Source organism: Gobius niger (genome assembly GCF_951799975.1).
Source record: "Gobius niger genome assembly, chromosome: 3".
Lineage (NCBI taxonomy): Eukaryota > Metazoa > Chordata > Actinopteri > Gobiiformes > Gobiidae > Gobius > Gobius niger.
In genome coordinates this window covers 32355631-32383023 of record NC_136854.1, presented here as the reverse complement: position 1 = coordinate 32383023, position 27393 = coordinate 32355631, and the positions used below count along the sequence as shown (strand labels likewise).

General features: G+C 38.9%; 1 protein-coding gene across 1 annotated transcript; it reads right to left on the bottom strand.

The window, feature by feature from the left end:
• Window positions 1-45: 45 nt before the first annotated feature.
• LOC306960859 (uncharacterized protein) lies at window positions 46-23673 on the bottom strand. Its single transcript, XM_079553447.1, has 14 exons — window positions 23527-23673; window positions 15284-15329; window positions 13599-13746; window positions 12613-12673; window positions 12302-12383; window positions 10764-10879; window positions 10248-10416; window positions 5533-5663; window positions 5251-5325; window positions 5135-5164; window positions 4473-4541; window positions 3901-4113; window positions 2095-2205; window positions 46-846 (listed from the first exon to the last, which is right to left on the bottom strand). The coding sequence occupies exons 2-14, from the start codon at window positions 15327-15329 to the stop codon at window positions 730-732; spliced, it is 1368 nt and encodes a 455-aa protein (XP_079409573.1). The 5' UTR covers window positions 23527-23673; the 3' UTR covers window positions 46-729.
• Between the last annotated feature and the right edge of the window lie 3720 nt (window positions 23674-27393).

Genomic DNA, 27393 nt, shown 5'->3' with positions numbered 1-27393 from the left:
ATTGTGACCATATACAGGGCATTCTCTCATTCTATGTCCAAAACATCCACTTAGATTATTTTGAACAAAACAGCTTGGCCTGTAGTGACCCTTTCAATATATTAACTCATACAATAAAAACATAAAAAATAGATATATTTGTTTTTTCTTTGTCTGAAAAGGCAACATATGTGTGGAGTTTAAGATAAAAACAATACTATCAGCAACAGCTCTGTTTCTAAGCTAAAGAAACTAAAGTTTATGTAACATTTCCTAAAACAGTGGTTTCATGCACGTAAAGTAAAAAAATAGGTGAATAATGCAAAGTGAGTAATATCTGAACTGATATGAATTGCAAATAAACATTAACATGGTCTATTTATCGACTATCTGGAAAGGGAAAAATGTAAAATGAACACCAGAAAAATAACTTTGGTTTGACCCTTGTGTTCCTTTTTCGGTTCATTTCAAATAAACGCTTTTAGTACATTTTGAGTGAAAAAAAAGTGCGGTCTCCAATTAAACAGATGCTACAAAAATTTAGCTCCGAATGCACAGCTTTTTGAGTCTTTGGGAAAACGAAATTCATGTCCAGAACCAAATGAATGGTGATTGTGGAGCTTCTTAATACCTTCCTCAAATAAAAAAAATAAGAATTAAAAGCAAAACTTGGACAGATGGCTCCAGGACAGATGGCTCCAGGATGAAAAGGCCCAAACTCCGGTCGGCAACAGAAGAACGGAGAGGATTTTACAGGAAGTTGGTGGAGTTTTTGTCGATACTGAATGTAGCCGCACCGTCAGCCGAGTTGAGCGTGTCTTTGTTGGCGGGAGGGACGGGAGGACCTGACGATGCATCTGGAGACGTCTAAACGAGAAAAAAAAAAAAAAAGAGTAGTTAATAAGACATAGAAATAATAGAAACGCCTTCATCTATTTGAGACTGTTCCTGCAAATGCGTACTTCTGTATGTACTTTTTTAATGATCGTTCACTCCCCATACAAATGAATGTTGAAGGCAGTCCCTTTATTACAGTCTGGCGATGTATGGCATTTATATAATTTCTGTAGTTGCTCCATCATTAACATATTATAAGATGAAGCTTAGCCATAGGATGCTTTTCCGACCCCAGCAGAAATTTGCATTTAGCTCAAAGGTCTAATTTGTAGCTTAAAGGGATATTTCAGGATTTTTGACATAGGCCTCATTTCCTAGTTATCCAGAGTGTTGTTGATTTCTGGAGATATATATATATACATATACAGTATATATATATATTTTTTTTAAATTCATGAAGTCCTTATATTTGAAGAGTTTAGTGGCACTAGGCCAGTGCTAGGCTAGCGCATTTCTACGGTAACAGCAAGCCTGCATTAAAAACAGTCTGACACGCTCCACAGTGCACCTGAGGCAAATCACTTATAACACCATAAAACAACAACTTATATTTGAGCAGCATCAGCTTCGGTGTTGCAAGCTACGCAGCGGCGGAGTGATCTGCTAGAAAATAGTCCCTAAAAATGCGGTAATTCATGTGATGCAAGGTCAGTTATATTTCGAAAATTGCTGAGGCCCCATGTCAAAATTCTTGAAATATCCCTTTAAGTAAAAAAAGGTCTGTGCACTCATTAATGATTTTAACTTGGCTTTGACTTCTCTTAAATGTGGTCGATGGGTTGACAACAGCTGAAAACATCTCGATCTTTCATAATTTGTAATCTCTGATGGCTAAATGCTAACGGCTATAGGTAAAATACATTGAACAGGCTAGCGCGGACGCTGAAAAGTTTCCTGAACTAGCCTACTTTTTAACTGTTCGCATGCGTTAGGATCAAACGCTGCTTCCCCTTTCTATGTCTATGACCGTGTGTTGTATTATCCGTTAATTATATCATGTTATGTTTCAATATCTTCATTTGGTAGGAAATACATCCATAATACAGCATTTATTAAAGTAATTATGTACGTTAACTGAAAGAGTAGTCCATTTCCTTTCTTTTCCCCCTTCTGGCAGCATCAAATGTCACTATGGGTGATTCTGATTCCCAGAGATGCCGTCTGTATCTCTAAACAAAAATGAGCCTGCACACATCTATGAAGGTAACGCATTCAGACCTGTGGGGGTTGGGTCAGCAGGGGGTCAGTGGGACCAGAGGCCATGTTCTCCATTTTGATTTCTTCTTTTGGAGGTGGTTCACTGTACATCGCCGGAGCTGGAGTGTAACCCTGGAAACCAAAACAAATTACTATGGCTTGAAAAGTTCATTCATACTTAATATGTCCTTGTAGCATAGGGTTGTAGTAGTTCACTGTCGTACTAGACTAAAAGTACCAGCATGTAAGGGGTAAAAGCACAAAGCCATACTTAGGATCTTTTCAGGGTATAGAATGTAAACTGTCGTAAAACCCTGAAAAATAAAACCATGTCTGCCAAGCTAAGGCTAAGCTAGTCCCGACAAAGAAGGTCAAATTACAAAGTGAACTATTACTTAACCAGGTTTTCAATATCTCTCTGTAAGAATGAAATGTTAATAATAATGAAATGCAGGCGAAAGAGCTGGAGAAAATCTTGGCTGGGGCTCCTCCTGCTGGCAGCTATAGGAATAATTTTCTTAAAAACTGACTTCACGGTTGGACGTACGGCGTGGTTAGCATCTCCAGCAGAGGGTGATTAACACATTTCAAGCACAGAATGTCTCAAAATCGAGGCGCTGACAGCATAGAAGAAGAAACAGCTGAATTTAACAGCTTTGTCCGAAGAGTACCCAAAAATGCTAGTGTTACTGTGTATTGCATTTATTAGGTGAAATGTTAGGCAGTGTGGCTTTAAAAAGGACATATCGACACCCAATAGGGGCAGAAAAGGACAGGCCAGAGTGTTTTGACGTGTTTCCACAGCCAGAATTGAACCGTTTAGTTTAGTTGCCTCCTTTTGCCTTGGGGTCTGGGGTGCTTTGCTTTTGGACCAGTGTGAGAGGTAAGAGGAGCTACGCCAAGACTAGATAAGGGAGAATGCACACTCTAGGAAATAGTCTAAAGTCTAAAAGCATAAATACACATACACTGGTCATATTTAACCAAGCGCTTACCTGTTTTGGCGATCAGCGTTGGATGCTGGTTACTTAATGTTGAGCAACAATATTTAGCAAAGCAAAGCTAGCTTGTTAAAATCAGCTGTTGGCACTCGTTTAGAGAATAAAACGATGCATCTTGGAAAGCATTTGGAAAGCATCTAGCACTAGTTAAATCCATTGCATTGCATTGTGAGTTAAGTACAGTGGGACAGAAAGGTGAAATTAATACAAAAAACTTGGTGAACCTTTGTGTTTCATGAACTAGGTGATCATGTGACCGAAGCCTCCATTTAGGGAAAATATGGATTATGGGCCTAAAACTTAAAAACATCGAATCTCTTGCACATACGGTATTTAGCAAAAAAGCTTAATTAAATGTAATACATTCAAATCATCAGCAGATGGCAGTATAGAGCGAGGCTTCAGTTGTGAACTATTTTCCCACTTAGAAAGCTGTGAAGCCCCATTGGTTCATGGGGCTTCATTTTGCCCCCAGTAGTTCTCACTTTACATTAACTAGGCATGATCATAGCCCCACAGCGCCTCCTGTTGGTGATTCTCAATGTGGTCCGGACCAGATTAACACTTGCAGAGCATTATCAGGAGCAGTGTTTATTTGTAATGTCTTGAAGTTTCAGTGGTAGTGATTTTATTTAATACTGTACATATTTTATTTTGTTCAACTAATAACACTTTGTAGGAAATGTTTTCTCTCTAACCCAAGTAACCAGCCTCGTCCCAGCATTGTCCCCCGTCCTCCTGTCGCTGGTTGTAAAGCTAAGTTCGTCCCGAAAGGTCATTAGTGCCTGTGTTAAAATGGTCCAACATTCCTTTGGTAAGGCCATACCATCGGGGCTGTAGGTCCAGGGGGGTATGCGCCAGGGTAAGGTCCCGCTGCCGGGGGTGGGCCATTCCATTGTGGCGCTCCTGCAGGCGGGTAGACCGGGTTTGAAGGAGGATAGGCTGGGTTTGAAGCAGGATAGGCTGGGTTTGGAGCAGGATAAGCCGGGTTTGGGGCTGGATAGGCCGGGTTTGGAGCAGGATAGGCCGGGTTAAAGCCCTGCGAAGTGAAAGGAAAGAGGGGAGAGTCATTACAGTACAATATTTTTGCATAAGCACCAGCTAGACCTTTCATAATTTCCAAATTTTGTTCTATTTTAGCCTTATTTTAGTCCGAAATAAGTGATTGTTGAAGTATTTTTTTAGTTGCTTTAACCCTAGTATCACTGAAGAAAAGGTATGGCTTTATCAGGGCTAAACCAGGACTAAACCATAAGTAGATTATAAAAGTACACATGAACCTTACTAGTTCTGAAGAAAGTCTAAACACAGGACGAAAGCCGATCTAAGGCATTTGCAAATATTAGCGCAATTGTTCAATGCTCAAAGTATGTTGTATCATAGTATTTGGACACTGACCGGAGAAGGAGGAGGGCCGTTCCAGTGTCCTGGGCCAGGGGCGGCAGGAGGAGGGTGGATGGCAGGTCCCTGCAAAAAAAAACAAAAAAACAGGCCAAGTGTGACTATGTGTTAATATTTCCCAGACTTGACCCACAGAGCCTCAAAACATTAAATTTCCTTCTAGTATGTAGGATGGTTAATGTAAAGTTAAGGCTTAAGGCAACTGTGGCTCTAGAACCTTTTTTCCTTTAAGCCCCTTGATCGTGCTGGAGACAGTCCAAAGCTACAGCCCCCACATATGCATAAAAAACGATTCCCAAAAGTTATTTACCTAATTGAAATAAACGTGATGTGAAATGTGTGTGTTTTCTGTACTTGTGCTTCTTTTTCAATCATCTTTGTGATTTTGTACTTGAATTTGTTCAAATGAAATAAAAAAAAAGTTCTCCTGCAATCTCTGTTGTCCCCGCAGGTCCTGAACCACTGCTCTAGAAGAAAGTAGCCCCTTTCATTTGCATGTTATTGAACAGACTAGAACATTTTAGGAACACGCACTCCTACAATTATTTTGAAATTCAAACAATTGCTTTTATCAACATACAGGGCTTAAAATACCTAAGTCTTGAGAGAAATAACTGACAGTGAATCAAAGCAAAAGAAGTTTGCAAAATTACTCTTACCAAGTCGGTTCCCTGTTGTGGGTAATATCCCTGTTAAAATAATAACACAACGGTATAAAAAATAGGGACATATCTTAAATGCTTTGGCTGTAAATGAATAGTTTAATGATGCTTACTCCTCCGGGTTGAGGCTGGTTGTAGGGAGGGCAGGGTCCGGTCGGTCCAGCAATCACTACTGTACCTGGAGTGGTCTAAATCAAAAAGCGAACAAAAGACATGGCTTAGAATTAGACTCCTAGACCTCCAACTTCAATCTTGGCTTGGCTCTGCGCTGGTTTAGCCCTCCCTTAATACCACTCTAAATGAACGGAGTATGTGTCTATATAACGTGTTGTTACTTGTCTGCACTTAATACTGTCTAGAATCTCCTTGCACTGTAATCATATATTTGTTGGAACCTGTATCGTTTGTGCGGTGGAGGCTTTGCTCTTGAAGATCTTCTTGCGGCAGCAGCAGCAGATCCCGGCCGGTATCCCCAGGAGCAGCAGCAGGGCCAGCAGCGGGTTCCCATCCACAGAGTCATGATGGTCTGCACACAATGAAAGTGAACTGTGAGGTAGATACTGTAGCTCTCTAATCTAATCTAATCTAATCTCAGAAGCAGGAGTTTGAATTCTTTCTTTCTTTCTTTGGGCAGTTGCAATTAGTTAATTCCAAAAACTATAAAAATAAACCCCCCATATCAATCAGAAACATGCACAACAGACCAACAGCAAGATACGAGGGGAACAGTAAAAATCGAGAGCTAGTTTTTACTCTCTATTTCTGCTTTATACAGTGTTTAGACCAGGTTTAATGCAACAAAACTGAGCACATCGTAGTTTAGCTTCAAATCTTGTTCCTCCTTTCAAGAATAAAAAGCAGCTCAATTTGAAGTGGAACCAAAGAATTGAGAAATCTCACTGGCTTTAGGACTTTTCTTCACAAAAACCTGATCTGGATCTAACCTTGGTCCATTAGCTTAGATTTTTCAGAATAAAAAAAATAATTTCTCAAATATTGCGATTCGATCTGCAGTTTCTGTCTTAATATAAAGATGCTCATTTTAATTAAGTCCAGGGGCATTAACATTTGAGAGAAGACAGAAATATGAACTGCTAAACAAATGTATCTTGGGTAAAAGGGTAGATTTCATGATAAATTCTTACAGAGACATTAAATAATTGCAGTCTTTGGGATTTGTGACCATTAAAAAGGGACTATACTATTAATGTAAAATTATGCATTTTCAGAAAAGATAAGATAAGATGATACTTTTTCTCCCCCTACATCAGGGATAGGCATGTTTGCGTTGTGGAGGGGCAACTTTAATCATTGCCAAAACATCAAGGGCCAAACCTCACCATTTTATCCTAAAGTAAAGAACTTTTTTCTGCAAATGCCAATGTTTTACATTAGTGATTCTCAAGTGTCATGGCTTTGGGACCCACCATTACCCAAGGGTGATGAGCTGCAACCCAAATAAAACTGTAAATTGCCATATTGTCTAAAAAAATAGCCCAGTAACATTAATTTTAACTGATTCCATGTAGTTTACAACTTAACAAATTTACAACATTTCCAATAGGCTCGCACCCCACAGAAAATGGTTCCGCAATACACTTTCTGGTCCCAACCCACACGTTGAGAATCATGTTTTACATTATATATGAGTAAGTGGGGAGCTCTGCCAGGAAATCTTTAAAATACTGACACTATTTCTCGCATTTTTAGAACTTGATCTCATATTTGCATAAAAATATTTCTCAAAATCATCTTGGGGGGCCAGAGGTTCTGTGAGGAGGGCCGGATTTGGCCCCCGGGCCTGACGTTGCCTAGCCCTGCCCTACATGTTCCAGCCATGTGTAGAATGAGCCCAGACCTATTCACCACAACTGCCTCTAAAATCCTGAACTGTCACTCAAAAAGTTGCTACTTCGGGTCCGAAGTGCCGTCATGCACAAGCTTAATATAGAAGGTGCAGTCTAGTCCCTTTTTAAATGTAATTCAACCCTTCAAACCTCTATCACATGCTCTGAAATGCACGTGATTCTTATGTTGGTGTAGGTTTTCAGTCATCTAGCCCCTTTAAATGTGTGTAGTTTTGATCTATTTGACACTTATATAAACACAACTTCTGTTTTAGTCCTGTTTTTTGGTTCAGCAATCATCATTGTTTGTTTTATCTTTAATTACATTTTTACACTCAAAAAAGGTTCATAGAGAAAGAATTTGAATAGATGAATATACACCACTCTGCAAACTTTGGTAACATGAGATTTCTTTTAGAGCTGGCGTGTCATACACTCTCTCGCAGCGGAATTGAGCATATGTGTGAGAAGAAATGGGGTCAGAGGATCTGGGGTTTAAAAATAACTGTGAAGCTCTATCAAGGTCAAGCACATGTCACCTGCCAATCAACACGTTTCCCCCAGAGAAAACAGTCATGTTTCATGCGTTGGAAATGACTCCACGCCACTGTCAATGCTCCACGCAGTATAACGTTTCATTAAAGAACAATGATACAAAGAAAGTACCACATCATAAAGTATAAAGGAGGTATGGTATAAAGGAGCCCAAAGTAGTGCGACAGTGGATGGCTATCTGTCATCTGAGACGATACATTGCTTTACTGTGATGCTGATACAAACTAGCTTGTTTAAAACTCTGCCAAGTTTAGCTTTGTTTCTGACAGTTAAGTGGCCAAAGCGATAGACTGTGTTAAATATCGGTACACTCTCGATTAAGTAAGGATTAAACAGCGAGGAGGTGTGCATTATACGGTTTTAATGCACAACGTGGAGGCATTAAAACTGTATAATGCACGGCTCCCAGTTGTTTAATGTGCTTATAGAGTTCGGGAATGTGATGTCATATCGCTAAGCATTATGGGATTAGCAGCAATAGATACAGACGGCATCTCTGGAATCAGCCATATATGGTCATGTTTGAAAACAGTTAAGGGGGAAAACAACTTTGAAAAAATCTAAACTTTCTCTAATTATTCAAAAACTACTTTAACAAACGCTGAAATATAAATATAGTTTTCTACTAAATGAAGATACAAAGACATGGAGAGGCGCAAAGTGGTTCAACAGTTCATAAATACATAAAAAAAAACGGAGAATGCTAACATGATGCTATATGTTAGCATCGGGCTAATGCTAACAGTTAGCTAGTGCTAGCTACAACTGCCGTTTTTTCACTTCTACAGAGCAATCCGCTGTGAGAAAATATCCATATGGACGCGATTTACACTTGACTTTATTTGTATGTGATAAATAAGATCATATTCCACCAGAAAATGGCTAAAAAGAGAGAAAAACTGTGTTTCCCAAAAGATTCTATTTTCCCCCTCGGCGAGGCCACGCCCCCTTCTATGACGAGATGCCGTCTGTATCTATTGTAAACTAATGGAGATTTTAAAACTTAAAATACTGGAGTTATTGTAAATACTTGGACACCACAGTGAGTTAGATGTATTTACCAGCAGTAACGGAGTTGTTCCACGGCGTTTTTCTCCGCTTTTTATACTGCTTTTAGCTAATGTTAGTCAATGGAAATGTATGCTAACAGCTGCAAAGATGGCGGATCTCTATGGTAACTATGGACTTTCCCGAACTCTATACCATGGTCACACAAACTGAAACTGCTCATTGAGGCCTATTGGCTTTTTTTTTTTTAAGTCCGGGGCAGGAGGGTTTTTTTATGTTTTAAGATGTTTTACAATTTGCCTGTAGGAGACCTAGAGCCAAAACGTTGCCCATAAACCTCACTTTCTGCAAGATCACAATGTGCGGGAGTTACTTTTTTCACAAGATGTTTTACCTGAAGCTAGTTCCCACTCAAATGTTTGTCGTTACTATGGAAACAGCTGCAGTGGAGTGATATATAACATAATTTCACTGTTATCGGGCTGTGTGTTATACAGTTTTAACGCACGCCAGTTTGCCAATCAGAATTGAGTATTCACCCAGACCATGGTATAAGGACTAGGCCTGTCACAATAACAAATTTGAAGTTCGATATATTGAGGCAGGAAAGTATTGCGATAAAACGATATTATTACAATACGAGATACTGTCAACTCTCAGGCGTATGAAGGACAGTAAACCTTTTTTTCTAAAAGTGCATCATCATATCTGAAAATACCACACAAGCTGCAATAAACATGAAATATTATGTATCTCGATTTGCTTCAGTTGGAAAGAAGGTTTACAAAGAAAAAACATGGGGGAAATGCTAATAAATGCATCAACGATCAACATCGAGCCCAAAATATATTGTTTAGCTGTTATTTATTGAACGATAAGTCGATATAGTAATTATTGTGACAGCCCTAATAAGGACTGATAAACCCTTGGTAAGATGTGGTCACTGACTTCAAAATCTCTCAGCTGATATAGCAGGAAAAGCTTTAGCAGTGCTTTCTTGAAAATGTGAAAGAATTGTCCAAAATTGAGTCCACTTGCTCTACTTCCCGTCCTTTTAACTGCTGTGGTTCAATAGTTTGCATATTCGACCACTCACATACTCTAAATGATGTCTAAACTGTGTGTGAACCATGTCTAAACCAGAAAAATACATAGCTTAATGCAGTAATAACCCATAAATTAAACGATCTCTCATCAAAATAAATAAAGTTGACAATTGCAGATGAACTCCAGTATCACCTGAAGAAGCCCAAGTGGTCCACGTTCCACAGCTTGAGCAACACTAGAGCTGTAGCAAAACACTCAACTTGATGTACATCATCAAGTTGAGTGGTTTCCCACACGAGCAGAAAAATGAACAACAATCAAACCGAAATCACAATCTAAAGCCACAAGCGGCAATAAAGGCCAAAGTGTTCAGCTCAATCTCTCGCACAGAAAGCAGCGCCTCTGTCGAAAAGTCACTCGACCGACACTTACATTGTGTCATCTTGTCCCCTCCAGAGAACAGAAGAGCGTCTCTATGGCGTCTCTCTGAAGCTTATTATACCGCTTTAAAAATCTTCTGAAAAGCACATGGTTCTGGTAATAGTTTAGCAGCTCATATTTCAGTCTACTCTCAAATATCCTGCTTCTGGACATAATCAAAATGTGATATTAACCTTCATATTACACACTTCAATGCCGAATGACACACTCACCAGTGAGGTCCATCCTGGTCACTGACACCAGCCGGTCCTTTCTGTCTGTGAGTCTGTAACGTCCCACATCGCTCACGTTCACCCCGAGGATCTCAATGCTTTTGGAATGGGTCCGAACTCTGTCGAAGTAATCGGGCAGGTCCTGGGACACGCGGGCGCCTTGTCGAACCTGAAAAACGAGAAAACATCCCTTTAAAATGGTGGAAGATTGCGCTATTCAGTTTCTGAGTGCTCGAGAGGGATTTCAAATGTTCAAAATGGCAAATAATTGATCCTTGGGGTAAAACTAATGGGTGTTACTGTAAACAGATCGTTTATTAATATTTCATACAAATACAAATCAACAATGACGACTGATGAGCAACACTTCAAGACAGTATTATAAGAAATCTCTCGTGTTGTGTTTGATTGGCGAGACATTTATGAATTATATTAACATAAAGAGGAAGGTCAGCGTACATGAAATAGGTAAGTGAGACATTTACAAGAATAATATCCTCTTGTGCTGATTCTCACCAGAGTGAAGTTGCCGTTCTCCCCAGAGAAGGTGAGCGAGGCTTCATCCTCTCTGATCCCTTCTAACGAGATGGACAGGCTCTCGCCCGGCACGCGCTTGATGTAGTTGGACTTTGCTGCAAAAGAGTTTTTGTCATAAGATTATCAATCATGCAGCATGATTTGCCCGTCCCAATCACTCCCACTCACGGACCGAGAGGGAGTTGTCACCACACTCTTACAAAACATTAAAGATGGCGTGCGCGGCTAATGATAGTCTGTTGTCTGTCTTTTTCGTCTGTTTTAAATCATTTGGCAAATATAAAATCGCTAATGCCGTCCCGAGAAAAGGCCGCTTGTTCCTGCGTTATAGCCAGCGTTTTTCTAATACGTTGATCCCGTCTGTCAATCACGCCGACAAGGAAATCGCTAAGATAACACACACTCCCAGACTACATATCTCTGAAAAAGCATGTATGTAGTCTGGCATGTATGTAGTATGTAGTCTGGCATGTAGTCTGGCAGGCCAGACTATTCTTAGATTTTGTATTCATTATTCCTCTATTTGGACACACTCTGGAGATGGAAAAGTTGAATGTTGTTAATGTTATGTCATTATTTTTATTTATGAATCGTAACTAGGGGTGGGCCATATCGTATCGCATATCGTTATCATGATTTTTTTACATTGTTTTTTATATCGTTGTGGACATACATATATTTTTTCTTACACTCAGGTGAAGCAGAGCAGGTAAAGAGGCGTCAAAACTAAGATGAACTGAATTGCTTTATTGTTATGTACTGGCTGCACTGACTAACTGAATTGTTTTATATGAATGGTTGTACTGTATGTTTGACAGCTGCGTGCAATGAGCCCAAGACAAATTTCCTCATTGAGGACAATAAAGTTTATCAATAAAAAAAAAAAACTCAGTTCCATCAGAGCAGCAGAAACACTGACTGTAGAACAAGGGGACAGGTGCTCAAAAAGTAAAATGAAACAAAGGATGTAAACTGCTTAAGTAGATTTGTGAGAAAAATAGTATTCTGTAAAAAATTTAAAAAAAAGAATAAAATGTCACTGAATTAATCTTCCCAATAGGCGTTAGGCTGGGATTTTGAAGTAATTTGTCCATTGTCAATTATATCGTTATCGTAAAAAACATCTAGTAATGACAGTAGTCAGACAGTCAAAATGAACTTTTTTCATTGTACATGTTTTGCAGACAAGCTTTGGGGGCCCCCCTGTAGCGCCTCTGAGGCCCCCCAGGGGGCCCCGGACTCCACTTTGGGAACCACTGAGTTAAACAATTAAAGCACAATTTGACACCCCCTTCATGGGCCAGTCCAGACTAATTCAAAATACTTAAGACAGCCATCGATTATTGCAATCTTTCCCATCATGAAAGCAAATCAAACTACAGACTCATTACTGAAGGCAGCTTAAAAAATGCCATTTGTTTAGAAATATCATATAACTGTCCAAGATATTGGTAAATTTTCTGTTTGAACACACAAGAAAACACGACAAGAAATAGTTTTGTTGTCCTTAAACTCACCGGACACAGCCACTTTGACCGTAGACATTTCTTTGTCCCAATAATCTTTCTGGGTGTAAGTTCCCTGGTCGTCATAAGTCACCTGTTCAGAAAACAAACAGCAAACTAATGTTACTAATGTTACAAATAAATGACGGAGAATTCTCAGTTATTTAATGTAACCTCTGAAACTACACTAAACCAGAACTAGGACACTAGTGGTGTTTACTTCTGAATTAATCTAACCAAACGAGAGCTTTGACATTTTCGCAATTACAGTTTAGTATCACACATTTAAAACTAGTGTAGAGCATTGAAATTTGAGAACTCACCTGCTGGATGTACCAGCGCCGATCGCTGCCTGAACCAGACACAGAACCTCTCCGCATACTACTGCTATAAAGAAACAAATACATATCATGTTTAAGCTCAAAAAGTGATGCCCTGATAGGCTCTGTTAACATTCTCTCAGTTAACGTCTGACATTTCTAGATTTAAAAAATGTTTGACAATCTTTTAAGCAAATAGCCTTATGGCAGATGATTTTTCAGGTCAACTATTCTCGTTTCAAGATAATTTTACTCATAGTTTTTCTCAATACCTTTTTGTGATGTGTAAGCAGGACTAAACCAATTTGTTTCTTACTGTGCCTAATATATGTCAAAGCATTAGTGTGGAGTAAAGGAATCTGCCATAGGGGCCAAAATAATACAATTCAGACTGGATCTGGATAGGGCCCGACCGATATGGATTTTTGGGTCCGATATAAATAATAATATATTTCTTTTTTTATCTCTCATGGTTTGTAGTTAAACATGTATTATACTAGTAAAGGTTTCAATCATAGAAATATATCAATCAATCTATCTACAGTTGAATCCTTTCTATAGCCAGTAAACTTTAGCAGCCATTAAGCAAAAGGCTAGCTGGACAGAGGGACAGTACGATTGTATCTAGGGTCCGACCGATATATCGAGCCGATATGAGGCATTTTACAATATCAGGTATTGTGAGTAAACTACACAGAACAAGGAGCACAGTTCTCTTTTTGAGGACAGTGTGCAACTATTTAAAATATGTTTTATGCTTTCACACATTTTGGTGTTGTTTTCCAGGTATAGTCCTCTTTGATGAAGCTTCTATCTGACCAGAGAACCTGAGGGGAAAATGATGATCTTCACATGGGTCTGTGATATTGGCAGCACTACAACAATTTCAAAACTTCTATGTTGCAGCGTTTAAGTGCAGCAACAGCAGTGGCAGCAGCAGTTATAGTAGTCGTCGTAGTAATATACAGTATGAATGAAAGTACATTTACCTTGATCTGTGTTTGTCCCAGTAAACCAGAGTCTGCCGAGGGTCGTCCGCCGGGGTAAACTCAAGCTTCTCTGTGCTTTTGGGCAAATAGATTTTCAATTGTTTTCCATGCTGCAAGCGTTCATGCTGGTCCCGAACGATGTAGGATTCTGAGGAAAGAAAAATGACAAGTCTACTTAAATTTGTGTTGTACAGACCGGAGCAGCGGTGATTTTTCTGGGTTCATGACGTGGATGGATAGAATCAGCAAATTGATCTTAATTGTACTTCTATAGTTTAATGCACAATATGACAAAAACTGCTAAATCCAAAACTGTCATTAAAAAAACATTATTACAGAGCCGGTGCTGGCCCTTCTGGGGCCCCGAGCAAAGATCCACTCCGGGGCCCTCCGGTTCGCATCCCAAGGCTATTTTTGACCCATTTACGGTCAAACACAGTGCTGCCCTGCACTGCTGCACAGTGTAGGGCAGAAGTGGAACATAACCTCAATTTGGGCCCGGCCTGCCCCACTGTGTGAGATCAACTAACCACTGAGCCACTGTCAGACTGGGGTTTAGGACGACACTAGTCTAATTTCCCCCCATTTGTTAAAATGGTAAATGATCACATCCTCTCACCTCTGGTTCCTGACCCAGTTTGGGAGCCACTGACATAAAACTAACTGAAACCTACACCTGACGGTTATATTTTTATCTTACCACTGAGAATAAGCATGACAGTAATTAGTTTTAGAACAAGCACATTCCGAGAACTAGAGTTACTAAACGTAACGGAAAGTAACTCTACTGAAAGTAACTCCAGTTGTGGATTCACCTCCCATTTGAAACAAGTACAATGGCTTTTTTTCTCTCCTTTTCACTGAACTACTAGTCTGATACTCTACTCGAAACAACAAGAGGGTTTAAATGAGTGTGTGACGATGCATAAATTTGCGAAACAACACCATAATTTGACTGAGATGCGAGGCCCTTGCGGCTACAAGGGCACAAATTAGTTTCACATTTTAAGTTGAACTTTTAAATGAACTTTTGCATGATATTCCAATTTTCCAGGTTTCACCTAGCCTGGCTAACACCAGACTAAAATCACAAGTGATATTTAGTCTGGGGACCACCAATTCATTTTCTCGTAGGAGAGGTGTGGTTTATGATCGTCCATAGTCGTTTATTGGGCGATACGAAAAAAAAAAAAAGTCTATCATGCGTCTGCACGTAGCCATGGCCAATCGTATCATCGTATGAGATGACGTATGACGTACCCGCTGTAAACTTTTGAGCTAAATTATTTAGAACAAGGTCTAAAGCTTGATCGAAAAATACCATCGTGTCTGCTGCTGTCATGTTGGATCCGTAAATAAACTTTTTTTTTTTTTATCCGTAAATAAACTACAAGCTTCCGTATATCGAATAGCGCGTCATCGTCTTGCGTCTCTCCTCGCTCTGTAATTGGTTCCCAAATCCACCGGAAAATGTGGGCCATGGTCCCCAGGCTGTTGTGCAGTTCGAAATAATTCGAGCGCACACAGCAGCATGGCGTTAGCCAGGTTAGGTTTCACCTGTATGGTGGCTTCTCATGTCTTCTAAAATTGTAATAACGATAATTTGGTATTATTTTTGTGCAACCTAATTCCACAGATACAAGTTTGTAGAGGTAGCATTTCTATGAGGTAATTGATTGACTTACCCGCAGTGAGCGCAGTCACCAGGAGGCCCACTACTGCCCACAACATCTGAAAAACAAGACCGAGAGGACTGGTTATTGCTACTGAAAACTGTTTAGAAATGTAACACACCACGGAAGAATAAACAACTTTCAAATATATACATGCATTATTTACATTAAAGTAATTATTTTGTTTTTTATTTAATTTTATCCAGGAAAGAGATCGGCTACAGGAGTGAGGACAATATCCAAGCAGTTGTTATTTTTTTTGCACAAGTATTGCAACTTGATGATTCATATTTTAGAACAAGGACTGGGTTACCAGAGCACATTTTTAGCACATAGCTTGAGCTGAATCAGCTGTGTGAAGCGCCTAGGGTGACTTGTGTCTTGTGAAATATACAAATAAGCTTCTTCTATTCCATTCAAACCTGGAAGACCCGTCAGCAACTATCAATCATCCAAACATCACCACATCTCTCGTCTTCCTTTCACCATACAGCCATTTCCTCAGTGCAGACATTTCTGATGTGGCAACATTAGTCTGTCAGCTAATTTACCGGCACTCTTACATGACAGCAGACCAAGAGGAAACTGTGGTTTTTAAGTGACTAGAGCGCACGACTTAATAAGTGGGGGACGGTTAATGGTACATTGTGGTCTGAACACTGAAGAACTCCATTTAAGAGGTGACTTTCACATTTAATGTTTGATGGACACTTGTTAAACAGATATGAGGGATTATGTAAATTCAGTCGTAAAATCACAACCTCAGCAACATGATGCTAACTAACTAACTAACTTTCTAGGGTCTGTTTTATTCCCGTGGAGAGTTAGCTGTGTCTTGTTGAAATAAATACATATTCAGCAATTCTTTTGGATTTTTTTTTGTCAGTATGTATGGTAACTCAGAGAACGAATTTCCTTACAGGGAACTCAATTTAAAGGGATATTTCAGGATTTTTGACATAGGGCCTCATTTCCTAGTTATCCAGAGTGTAGCTGATTTCTGGAGATTTTTTTTTTTGTAGTTCATGCAGTTCTTATATTTGAAGAGCTTCGTGGCGCTAGGCTAGTGCAAGGCTAGCGCATTTCTATGGTATCAGCTAGCCTGCATTAAAAACAGTCTGACCCGCTCTGCCAGACTAACTATATAAATGTTTGTGTCGATAGAATCATTTTTGGAATATAACTGACCTTGCATCACATGAATGATCTAATTTTGGGGGACTACTTTCTAGCAGATCACTCCACCGCTGTGTAGCTTATACAAACACGAAGCAGATGCTGCTCAAATATAAGGTATTTTAAATGCAAAATGGTTAAAATTATTCTATCGACACAGACATTTATATGGTTAGTCTGGCGTTATAAGTGATTTGCCTCAGGTGCTCTGTGGAGCGGGTCAGACTGTTTTTAATGCAGGCTAGCTGATACCATAGAAATGCACTAGCCTTGCATTATCCTAACTCCACAAAACTCTACAAATATAAGAACTGTTTGAATTACAAAAAAAATATCTACAGGTAACAGCAACACTCTGGATAACTAGGAAATGAAATATCCCTTTAACCTTAAGTTAACTTAAGTCTGTTCACAAAGTGGTGAACGAAAATGTTTGCCGTTAAATATGATGTACAGTAGATTGGTCTAGTATAAAATGTCTGATGTTCATTTTCAAAAATGGAGATGACTGCACAGCTTGAGCTCCCAGTTATGTCTGATGAAAGGCCAACACGGCCGAAATGTCACATCGTGCGCCGTAAGAAAGAAGATAACTGTGAGCTCAAGCTATGCAGAGTCATCTCCATTTTTTTCATTTGCAACTTTCGACTTTGCCCAAATTTTTGGATGTGCACGTCGTCCCAGCCATTGATCAATGTTCATTTTCACCAACAAGTCTACACTGTTTCTCTGGGTCTGTGTAGTAACTGATTCTCTCTTGACGTCTGTGGCCCTATGTCAACCAATAAGAGTGAAAGGGCGGGAACAATTCATGGCGGCACCCACGAGAACCTACGGTACAAAGGTGAAAGGCGCACTGTGAGCTGAATGCTGATTTAAAAACATGATTCACAAATCTGATCGTAAATCACACTATGTGCCAGAATAATCGCAATCACTTTTTTTCCCCAAACATCATTCAGTCCAATGCAGAAACAGAGGCCTCATGGTAACAGTCTACTATCTATCAAAGCAGAAAGAGGGAATATTCGTTATCAGGCAAAATAAATATTTAGTAGTGGTAAAAGAACACTGACATACTTCAAACACTACTGACAATATAGTGCAGGCACCACTTTGGCTTATGGCAGCTCTAGAGTGTTATCTTTGTTTGCACACAGTAGTTTATTGATCCATGACCTGATCCCTGGCCCTGACGAGCAGAGGTCAAACGTTTACGCGGTTAATTGGTCATTCAAAAAGATAACATTAGTTGAAACTGAAAGTCAAAAAGAAAAATATCTGAGCGTAAGACTAGTAAAGACACTGGGACTTGAAGTCCTCAACTAAATCAACCCTGTCCAGTCGACTTGAAAAAACTCTACTGCAATGGCTAATTCCTGGATGACTGAGAACCTACACCAACATAAGAATCACATGCATTTCAGAGCATGTGACTGAGGTCTGAAGGGTTGAATTACATTTAAAGGGACTAGATGCAAGTTAGTCATTTATATACTCACTACTGCCACCTCAGGTCTTACGCGTAACTGCAGCTTCTATATTAAGCTTGTGCATGACGGCACTTCGGACCCGAAGTAACAACTTTATGAGTGACAGGATTTTAGAGGCAGTTGTGGTGAACAGGTCTGAGCTCATTCTACACATTAAGACATTGATGGAACATGTAGGGGGAGGAAAATACTTATTTTTTTCTAAATTTTAAACTCTGTATAGTCCCTTTAAAAAGAACACGATTTTCTGCACTGACAAAGGGCATCACACACTCTAAATAAATGAAGCCTTTGCAGTTTTCTAAATGAGACCATTGATTAATCTTAGACGTAGTTTGCTTTCTCATTAAAATAAATCAATCATCATTTCATTCAAATCTGAATGGTTGCAATGTGCAAATTGCAAAGTCTACATAGTTCTTAGGGAGTGTTTGTAATCATCAAAATATTCTCTCTCCAAGGGTGCTTATTATGTTAAACCTAGACCTCTTCAAAACCTTTAAAATGCATGATTGTTTTGCAAACTGAACTGAAAATGTAAAAGACATAAATTGCAAATCTAATCCCAATCCCAAGACTTGTCCATTAGATATTTTTCCAAAAAGGTTCAGCCCTAATCAAAATGCAGTTTAGACTTTCAGACTTTTTCTGTGGGTCCTGGATGCAAACAAAACAGGAAAGGCAAATTAAATCCTTCTGAAAATATATTTTGAGTGAGTGACATTGCTGAGGGCAGGGAGTTTGGCATTTCCTGGAAGTTTTATTTAAATCATATTGATCTTGTCCTGCTACTGTCCTGATATGGCTTCATAGGAAGTGGGTAGTTTGCAGTGCGTGGGTTGAATGCACAATTCTGTTGACAGATACAGATAATTGCGTCTACAAAGAGGCTTTTATGCTCTTGACAGAATCACGTAATTGTTAGTTATAGAAGTCACAGAACGGAAAGACCGGTTCATGTTGTTTGTTTTTATAATCTGGAGCAAAAATCACCTTTCAATGATAGGACATGCCCCTAAAAGAGATTTTCTTACGAGTCTCGCTCACAGTAATGGCTTTATCACAATTAACATTCACTTATGTGGCGTTTAAGGGCCATCTGCTGCCTCTGAATGTTCACACTTCATCGTGATTGGTGAAAAGGTGAGCCAATAGACGAGGCGAGTGTGAAAACAGACAAGCAATACATTCTGATATCTCCAAATATGTTGCGTTCGCGTGACATCACAACATTCTAAAGAGCCAATAGTTTGAAATACACAATAATTAGCCATTTCCGGGTCCAAACTGTTGAGAGCTCCATAGATATAAGCACAGCAAAAAAACTTTATCGGAATCTCCTGCTGAAAATAACAACCGATAGAAGGCCATATAGCTCACCATTTCTCCAAGCCAAATTAAGATGTTTTTGTATTTAAAATAAGCCGTCATTGTGCATGGAAAAAGATATTTGACAATTAAGGCGAGACACTGCAGGTAAATAGGGAAAAAATTTATATTTACAGATATCAATTTGAAACTTTTGCTGTAGATCACTGGCATAAATGTGAGAAAAAAATCTCTTTCTGTTATTTTATCTTTTCAGATAAGAACAAGGTGTTTTATGCCTAACAATGCCCCAAATTTCCCATCTTTTCGGCGACGAAATCGGAATAATGGATAGAGCTACATTCAAATTTATGGTTTAATTTTATTGATAAATTAGTTTTTCAGAGGGGATTTAGGATTTCTTATTTAGTTTTAAAATAAGCTGTTTTTTAGTGGAAAATGTGTAAAAATTAATTTTCGCCTTATTTTTTGACATTCAAAACTCAATAAATGGGGCTAGGGATTAAATAATAAAAAATCCCTCTGAAAAAATCTTCCAAATATTGTTCAGTCCAAGGCTGGAAAATTTGAAGTCTTTAGGTCCGACTGACGTGGACGTAGTGTCGCCACAATGACAGAAAAATGTGTTTTGAGAAAAAGGCCCTTGAAATTGCATTGTCCCATATAAGTCTATGGGGGAACATTGAATCAGCGCAATATTTAAACATGTTATTGTGAAGATTAGGTATATTTTTGGTTTCCGGGTGAAAGCTTGTATGTTCAGAGACTAATTTGGCCCAAAACCTGAAAACTGAAAAAATTGAGTTTTGCCTGTAGTGTCTCCCCTTAATGTCAGAAAAGACTTACTAAAGAAAATCCAGAGTAAATGCAGTTTCAAATCAGCAAAATCCTATTATAGTAAGTAAGTAAAGTTTATTTATAAAGCGCTTTTCACAGATAAAATCACACAGTGCTGTACAGAGAATAGGTAAAACAAATAATATAAAAATGTATATACACACGCAAGATTAAAGTGACCCTAGTGAAAACCAACCAAAAGCTTTATTAACCTCTTAACTCCCGCCTGAACCGAGAGCATTTTCTCCAGTTCAGCTTTACCCAAATCCTGTAGGCCAGTGTAACACCTCATTTGAAAGCTAAGACCTACAAAACTAAATTGATCTTTTTCCTCACATCATCAGATTTTTTTTCATCACTTTTTTTGTTGGGCAGTCATCTCATTTTTGTCAAATTTTCGCGACTTTTGTGTCACTTCTTCGTCAAATTATTAGCATTTTTTTGTCAAATTCTTATCACTTTTTTGTCCATTTTTTGTCACTTTTTCGTCCATTTTTTCTCCATTTTTCGTCAAATTTTTCTCACTTTTTTGTCAAATTTTTGCCCGTTTTTGTCATTTTTTGGTAAATTTTTTGTCAATTTTTTGTCACTTTTTCTTCAATTTTTTCACATTTTCATCCTTGTTTTCATCTCAGTTTTGTTGCTATTTTCACACCTTTTTTCCAGAAGCTTTTGGATTGGGGTAAAGTTGGAGAAAATGTGCTTGGTTCAGGCGGGAGTTAAGGGGTTAAATAAAACCCATCTTCAGATGAGGGCAGGGCGTTCCACAGACTGGGGGCAACAGATTGAAATGACAATTATAGTGAATAGGGCTAAAACTCCGCTAGACCCGGAAGTGGAGCAATGACATCACTTACCAAACGTATTGAGGTGGACGGCAGCTGAAAACTGCATGGCGGTAACTATGGTAACTGTCAAAATACAGATCTCTAGTAGTTTCTCTGTAATTCCTGGGCCAATTCACATGAAACAAAAAATGTCACAAAGGTCAAAGTCCTCTCTTCCAGGACATATGAACTATGAACACAAATAATTCCCTAATAAAGGCGTCCAAAAACAAGTGCGTGACGTTGGCCAGTAGAAAGGACTTGTAGCCATAAAAAAGTGTGAAACCAATCACTACCAAATAATGATCAGGGAAAACATTTGGCCTTTCTGGACATTTCTTTCAAAAACTGTTTCTCTCCCGCAGACTTGTATTGACACAATTGAAATAGAATTCTATATTGTGAACTGATTTTATTTTATTTATTATTATTTTATATTTATCTGCTAAAAACTTGGACAACTATGAGCTAGTACAAGAGTTATTGCTATGTATACAGCAGAAGAAGAAACAAAAACCTCTTAACCCCCACCTGAACCGAGCACATTTTCTCCAGTTTGGCTTTTTTTGTTATGTTTTGTTCTTTTTTGAATAGGTTTTTTGTGCTGCCACGTTTTTGTAGCTTTTATGTTGCTTAGTCATTGCTCTATTTTTTTTTTTTTCATTTAAGCTTTTAGATTTGGACACAGCCAAACTGGAGAAAATGTGCTTGGTTAAGGCAGGGGGTAAGAGGTTAAGTATTCATATTTTCCTCTCTGATTGGCTGTCTAAATCAGGGGTGCCCAGAGTGAGGCCCGAAACGATTCTGTTGGCCCGCCAGAGGGCGACCTACTTTTTGCACTGCTATGGTTAATAGTAACTCTCTCCCGTTCATTCTCAATGGTAAATATGGATGCAGTACACTTTTTGGCCACTAGCGTAAAATTGGGGGCGCTGTTTCACTCCTTTCTTAAAGAGGGGGTATTATGCTTTTTTCAATCACATAGCACCAGTCTATAGCACACTATAATGATGACCAAACCTTCTGTTGGTTTGTAGATGCAGTAATAAAATTGCTCTCTCAAAATGGCTGTAGTGAATGTCTTGAAATAGGCCTCTGTCTCTTTAAGAACCTCTGACCCTTTCCGACACGCCCCCTCCACACGCTGTCTGTGGCATCAGTGGGGAGGGGGTTCTGCTGAGGAGCAGTGGTTGGTTACTCGGCTGGTGACGAAAGCTCGGAGGCGTCTCCGGGAGGTGGGGGCGTTCCTAGGAGGACTCAGGGAAACCTATCCCTAAAATGGCCGCCATCAGAGTTGCCAAGGCAACACTTCAGGCATGTTTTTAATGAGGGAATGACATAATAACATGATGTAAAGCTTGAAAAAGTCGATTTTGCATAATACCCCCCCTTTAAAAGGAAAGGAAACACTGTTGTGGTGTTTTGGTGTTTATCAATCACAGAGCGTTGTAGCATCAACTTTCCCAGTTTTCCAACTTTTATTGCAAAGGTCGTTGACATCAACAAAGGTCATGTTAAAAATTGACTGAAAGAAAGTTATGTTGAGCTGAAACTTTCAAAATTATCTAACGTGGCATTTTCTTTGAGTTAACAAATGAATGAGGTAAAGGTGACTTTTTGCACTATATTGCTACAATTGTTGATTTTGTAACTGGGCTTTTGCCATAGTTACCATTTCTTTTAATGTAGCATGTTCTTTGCATAGATACAGTATACACAAATGTATACAGAAAAATAAAATAAAGTAACGTTTATTATTGCAGTAATATGTGTTTGGCCCGCGACTCACAGGCACACTTTTTCATTTTGGCCCCCGGAGACAAAAAGTTTGGGCACCCCAGCTCTGAATCCTGACGGCCCTTGAACGCACCACAGGGTCGAGATTGCTCTTGGGCAGTGTTGCTTCGGTGGGGCGTGATGGCATTCGAGAAAAACATTGAACATCCATCCAACACACGCACAGACATTCCCAAGAAAAATGAACCCTTACAATGAATGTGCATGCCCTGGACCAATTCCTCTAGCGCAAGAGTAGCAAATATTCCGTGGTTAAACAAAGCAGGGGTGTGGCCGTCATGTTTGGTCGTCTGTATGTGTGTATTGATGAAAGATGGTCGGTCGGTAATTAAGTTTTCCACTGAGAGGCGCTGTAAGCGGGAATTTGCAAAAAAAAAAAAAAAAAAAATCTAAAATACAATGAAGGAAACTAGATACGCACGCAGATGTTGACTACAATCTTTCACTTTTAAAAAAAATCAATGTTTAGACAAAAATCAAGCTACAGGCAGAGTTCAAGTCGCACCGCACGAGGACAACATTTGCGTTTCTTTTTGCGACCACCATGGACACTTTAACAAGACACAGATGCATAAGCACAATGTTAAACGTAAAATATATCCAATAAACAATAACGCAAACGGCTCTTTTGTTAGACATACTGAGCAAAATGCATGCTTTGCGAGGTGTCCGCACTAGATGTGTTGGAAAAGCATCCACGGCACGTTCATAACCGAGTAATAGTGAGATGAATGTGTCTCGCACGCGGGGGAAACAAATATTATTGTTTGAAAACAAGACACAGCCGCCATCTTACCTCTGGGTGTTAGTGATCCGTCTTTCCCTGACAGAGTAGAGGAGATATGGGTTACTATGCCAAAACGCGTGCAGTGGACTCAGATGTATGGAAGTCAGCGGCCGAGTAGAGAGAGAAGGGAGCAAAGGGTGTGTTCAGGAAGCATGGGATAAACGAGTGCTCAGACTGTAGAATCCTCAATTCCCCCCTCAATCAGTATTCCCTCAATCCAACACAATTTATTTAAAAGGCAATACAGTGCGCTGTGAAATACAGGCTACATGATTTTACAAGCTGCAAGTTCCTGCTGCGTGTCTCAATGAAAGTGACACGTGCTTTTGATTAGGTTTTTGATTTTTGGGGGGAAAACATGAGGAACAATAGTGATTCACATTCCAAACAGTTGTCCAACCATAAACAATGACTACGGTACCACGCGCACAGATAGATTATTATCCGGGTTCTGAAGTTCTCCGATTATTGAAGTAGCATTTACAGGGGCGGACTGGGACTAAAAGACGGCCCTGGACCAGAGTTAATTTTGACAACATATTTTATTTTAGTTTTAGTCTTAGTCTTTTGACTAAAATGTAATTTAAAGGGGCTGGATGCAAGTTAGGCATTTTATACTCACTACTGCCACCTCAGGCCATATGTGCAACTGCACCTTCTATATTAAGCTCGTGCATGACGGCAATTCGGGCCGAAGTGACACATTTTTGAGTGACCAGGATTTTAGAGGCAGTTGTGGTGAACAGGTCTGGGCTCATTCTACACATTAGGACATGGCTGGAACATGTAGGGGGAGGAAAATACATAATTTTAACATTTTTAAACTCCCTATAGTCCCTTTAATTTTAGTCGAGATTTAGTCCAAAAAAAACATTTCAATTTTAGTCTAGTTTTAGTCGACTAAAATTAAGACTAATTTAGTCGACTTTGCATTTATAATATTCATTATAATGATGTTTAATCTTGTTCCTCTGTTTCATGGAGCTGCTCCCACATGAACAAAGCTCAGAGCTGATCCTTTGGCAGTGATTGTAAATGATCTGAGGCTCTTTCTTTTTTTTATGAGCTCAGAGGAGTGGAGATGTTCGTAAAGAAAACATTTCAAACAAACACCATGAGATTTTGTATTTCCATTAAAGGGGTCGATCTCTGGAATGACTGTACAGAGGATCTCAAATTATGTCCCTCTCTCTTCCACCTAAAGAGTATGTATAAAAGCATTATACATGAAAAATACCTTAATTCTGTTTACTAGTTTGTTTAAGACTGTCAACTTACTTTAAAAAAACAACAACAACAACAAAAAAACAATAATAATAAAATAAAATCCTTTTGAATGTCTGATATTATGTTAGAAAGTTTAACAAAAACATGTGCTGTAAGTTTAAAAAAACAAGGGTTGGCAAAATAAGCATTAGCTTCAGCCTATACCTTTTCGGTCATTTTGTATGTTATGTTATGAAGAAGTGAACTTAACTGAATGTAAATCTTTTGTCATAATTTTGACCGAATAAACTGAACTGAACTGAACTGAACTCTTTCAGACTGTCAATAGAAGTCTGGATGATTTTAGTCTCTCCCTTTCCGTCTTATTTTAGTCGACTAAAATATGTGGACATTTTAGTCATAGTTTTAGTCTCATGAGAAACTTTTAATTTAGTTTTAGTCCAATTTTAGTCGTCAAAAATATCACTTTGACTAAAATTAAGACTAAATATTTTAGTCGACGAAATTAACACTGCCCTGGACTGTGACCAGCCTGGCCCAAATTAGCACAAATGCAACGCTTCCACAAAGACATGTTTTAACCTTTTTCCACTCGCCTTAACCGAGTGCATTTTCTCTAGTTTGGCTTCACCCAAATCTAAAAGCGTCTAAACTGGAAAGCAACAGTGTAACGCTTCATTTGAAATTTAAGATCTACAAAGGTGACTGTAACTTTTTGTGACATTGTTGCCGCCTTTTTGTCATGTTTTTTTTTGTTGCTTTTTCATTGCTGTTTTTATTGCTTTGTCGTTTTGTTTTCATTGCGTTTTTGTCACATTTTTGTTAATTTTTTGTCATGTTTTTGTTGTTTTTTCTTAGCTATTTTCATCACTCTTCGACCACGTTTTTTGTGTGTGTTTTTGTTGCTTTTCTGGCACATTTTTATTCCATTTTCATCCTCGTTTTCGTGGCTATTTTGATGTTTTTCTGTTCTTCTTAAGCTTTTAGATTTGAGTAAAGCTCGGTTAAGGCGGGGGGCAAGAGGTTAAGGAGAAAATTGAGAGGCCAGACCGGTGACCACAGAGCCAGTGGCCCTTCTGTGCACTTCCAGAATGGACCAATGGCCAGTCCGCCCATGGTGGCATATAAATATCATTACTCTGCATACTCGGCATACAATAGTCCACCCAAAACAGGTTGGTGTCTATTCAAACATAATCTACACTATAATGTATAATGCAATCCTTTCGTTCACCAATCTAAATGTTCAGGCTGGTCTATACAAATTTGTTTTGCTTTTCCATCCTCAAAGCTTTCAAATAATAAAATGAAACTAGAAATGCAATGGCTGCGCCATTGCGATTGACTGCGGAAATGCGGGAAGCGAATGCAGAAATTGCATAATCAAATTTGCATAAACTGGTAAAATGCATAAAATGTCATGTTGCATAAACTGTATAAACTGCATAAAGTGGTAAAATGCATGAATGGGTTAATTTGCATAAATTATGCAAATTGCATAAACTCTTTAAAATGCATAAATCCTAAATGGCATAAACTCTTAAGTTGCATAAACGGTTTAAAATGCATAAAGTGGTTAAATCCCATAAAGTGGTTAATTTGCATAAATTGTTAATATTGCATAAACTTTTTATATTCCATAAACTGGTCAAACTGTTGAAATGGCCTCAGTGCTTGATTGGCAGAAGCTGCACAAATGGCTGAAAGTCCTGGAGTCTCCCGATTGGCTGGATTCCCCCATACACACTAATGCAAAAATTTCAAACTCCCGTATAAAAAAACTGGAAATCTGCAGAAGACCAATTTTTTCTCAAAACCCACAAGTTGCAGAAGCTGAACATGCACAAAGTGCAGAAATTGCATAAAATGCAGAAAAAAGTGCAGAAAAGCATGGATTTGCGGCAGCCCCATTATAAGTCAATGGGAAAAATCTCCGACATTTTGGCCGATTGCGGAAAAAACATAAGTTGCAGAAGTCCCAAAAGTAACAGCACCCTTCTCCTCAACATGCGGAACATTTTGATGCATAACTTGCATAAATTGCACAAAGCATGAAGGTGCTGAAAGCTCTAGAAAATCGGGAAAAAGATGGAAGAGGAATAATAATAAAGAACATGAAAACCAATAATTGACTGCGGAAGAATTCCGCAGTCAATCAATAAACATCTGAAATAGTATTAATTGTAAAGCACTATTTGTACACAGCCTTATACATTTACAAGACGGCAAATAAGATCAGTCCATCTTTTATTCTTTACATTTGCTTGATGTTTATTTATTCTTTGTTTGTTTATATGTTTGACTTTTCTCGAAATTGCAAGACAAATTTACCCACACAGGTACTTATGAAGAAACCAAAGCCTCTGCATGTTTAGTCCTGGCTCTGGGATCAGCAGGGGTGGTTCATATGGCTCTAGCATGTCAAAGATACATCTTGGTGCATGACCAAGGGGAAACTCTTCTCTGAGGCAGGAGTCCAGAGCAGAGACCGAAGCACTGGACTATTATAGACATATTTCCTGGCTGTAGAAGCATGTGAGCCGCTCATTACTGTGGTCCAACCTGAAATCTCCTCTCATCTCCAAGCACGGGACACTGTTTTTGTATAAATTAATATTGTTTAACCTCTTATCCCCCGCCTTAACTGAG